The sequence below is a fragment of the Nelusetta ayraudi genome, unplaced genomic scaffold (assembly GCF_046127955.1).
Source record: "Nelusetta ayraudi isolate G7.1 ecotype Tasmania unplaced genomic scaffold, CSIRO-AGI_Nayr_v1 ptg000163l, whole genome shotgun sequence".
NCBI lineage: Eukaryota > Metazoa > Chordata > Actinopteri > Tetraodontiformes > Monacanthidae > Nelusetta > Nelusetta ayraudi.
Genome location: NW_027466213.1, coordinates 192501 through 195000, shown reverse-complemented (window position 1 = coordinate 195000; position 2500 = coordinate 192501). Strand labels below are relative to the sequence as shown.

Genomic DNA, 2500 nt, shown 5'->3' with positions numbered 1-2500 from the left:
CGGCGGCGCTGGGCACCTCGGAGGACGACTGCAGGGACGTTAGCAGGGATGAAGGCTGAAGGAGGAAGAGGAGGGTGGGGTGCAGCGGCGTGTCAGAGGGCAGAGGGCGGCAGAGAGAGGGAGAGAGAGAGAGAGAGAGGGAAGAAAGGGAGGGAGCGACGGCAGGTGAGTGAAGGTGTGGAGCTGGAGAGGATCAGTCAGGCAGTCCGTCAGCAGGAGTGACCGGTGTGAAACAGTTCTCCAGCAGAGGGGTTGGCAGGCCGTCGGCTCGTCGCCAGGGGCCAATCAGAGGCCGGCGGCTCACCCACCTTGTCGTCCTGGGCCGACGGGTTCTTCATGATCTCCATGGGGGGAGGGAGGGGCGTGTGGGCCTCCTCGTCCTGCTCCTCCTCGCCGCCGCTCTGCATCCCTGACGCCGTCTTGGACAGCAGCGTCCCGTCCTTGCTGAGGACTCTCTGCCACACACACACACACACACACACACACACACACACACACACACACACACACACACACACCCCAGTGAAAATAAGAGTGTTATGATTGGACGGAGGAGGAGGAGACAGAATATTTTTTTTACAGGTCATCAAAGTGAAAAACAGAACAACCACTCTTGACAGCAAACAAAACAAAAGCAAACGTAATTTCTTGATTTGACGCAGTCGCACTTTGTGAATTTTTTTTTTTGAAAATATTGCTTTTATTTTTGCGAAAAAAACGTCATGGAAACGCAGCTTCTGTTTTGTCACTTCCTGTTTCCTTGAGTGACATTCAGCTTCGAGAGCGAGAGTCCAATAATTGGACACGAGCAGCCAGCATGTGAGGACGGACAGGAGAGCTTCTCCAACCATCTCCATCTCCAGTGGATGGAGGCCAAAGAGCGACTGTGGCCAGTTTGTTGATGGAGAAACAAGAATGACATGATCACAGAGAGGACGAGAGCAGGGCGGTCCCACCTCATCCACGATGTCATCCTGCAGCGCGAGGTCGGGTTGGCCCAGGTCCACGCTCTTCCTGCTCTCCTCCCGGCCCGGCCCTGCAACTGTCAATCGCAGCAGAGCTTCACTCACACAAACACTGGACACCGTTTCCTTTTCAGTGACAAGCAGAACGTCTGGACGGTTCACATTGCATCGACTGGCAGGAGAGAAACAGAAAGGAGGAGGTTTGGTATGCGGGGAATGTGGGGACGGTTCTTCTGTGGTGAGCAGCAGCAGCAGCAGCAGCAGCTGCAGCTGCAGCAGCAGCAGCATTTACTGCATCTGCAAGTTGTTACAGCTAAAAAAAAGATTCAAACCTTGTTTGAACTTTGACTTTTCTTCTCTTGGACTTCAGAGACACGGACGAGAGATTTTTTCACCGAGCTGCTGCTGCTGACGGCAGGTTGGAGAACTTCCTGGATCTGATCCAGGAAGTCAAACACGCTGCTTGATGGCAGTTGTCCATGCAAAAGTCACACCCTCGTGAGCTTATTACACACTGATCAATACACAAACACTCTGTCAGTGACACCGCCGGGTCTTTTCTGTACATTCAGCCAAAGCAAAAGATTTCTGACTGAATGTTCACAGCTGTACCTTTAAATTGACCCACTTCTGCTGCCAGAGGTCAGCTACCTGTTCTTAACTGAGCACAGATGGACCTCTGGTTCTGGAGCATAGTCATCCCTGAACTGAACATCATTTCAAAGCTTTTGGCTTCTTCTAGCGCTGTAGTGCTGGAGGTTGGTCTTGGTCTCCACACCACTGTTCAAGGGTCTCAGTCTCGTCTCGGACCCAGAGGCATTTCTACTGGGTCTGGTCTCGGACTCAGACAGAGGGTTTTTGATCCAGACCGGTGGAGACTCAGCCAACACTGTAATAACACCATAATAACAGAAAAGAATCCAGCTGCTGCTTGTTTGTCACACCCAGAGTGACACCCTGCCCCCTTACTCCCAGTTCATTCATTTTTTTAATGCTCATTTTTAGTTGTTATTTTTCTTTGAGATATAAAGTCCTGGTCTGGTCTTGGTCTCGATGCTCTCTGGTCTTGATAAGGTCTCAGTTGGTGCCGTCTGGACTACAACATGACCTCCTTCCATATACTAGACTAGAAGAAGAAGAAGAGACGGAAAGAGGCTGAGGGAGGTTTGCCCGGTCGTCAGCCCCACCTGTGGTTTTCTTCTGCTTGTTGTTGGGGAGCTTCTTGACGGAGCTGCCCTGGCTGAGGCGCCGCACTGGGCTGGTCAGCCACTTCCTCAGCGTGTTCCCCGAGCGTTTAGGCCCCGGCGAGCTGGACTGCAGCGAGCTGAGGGAGGCCTGCGGCTGCAGGTTGGCCACCGACTCCGTCTTGCCATCGCTGACGGGGTAGTTCTCTGTCAAAGAAGAAGAAGAAGAAGAAGAAGAGGAAGAAGAAGAGGAAGAGGAAGAGGAAGAGATGGAAGGTTTTAATTTTTTTTTCTTCGTTTTTCAGGATGAAATCACATTTGGCACACGTGAACTTGTTTCACTCAAGGAAA

The 2500-nt window shown here is 51.9% G+C and overlaps 1 protein-coding gene across 3 annotated transcripts in view; it reads right to left on the bottom strand.

Moving 5' to 3' along the window:
* kalrna (kalirin RhoGEF kinase a) overlaps nt 1–2500 on the bottom strand; it is an 82015-nt gene that overhangs the window by 12770 nt on the left and 66745 nt on the right. For 2 of the 3 annotated variants that reach the window (XM_076013961.1, XM_076013962.1), the window contains exons 41-44: nt 2153–2356; nt 957–1042; nt 309–455; nt 1–55 (exon numbers count right to left, since the gene is read on the bottom strand). The exon at nt 1–55 is cut by the window's left edge and continues 41 nt beyond it. In XM_076013961.1, coding sequence (XP_075870076.1) covers nt 1–55; nt 309–455; nt 957–1042; nt 2153–2356 — 492 coding nt within the window. The remainder of the gene's footprint in view (nt 56–308; nt 456–956; nt 1043–2152; nt 2357–2500) is intronic. The other variant, XM_076013963.1, reaches the window with a different exon arrangement.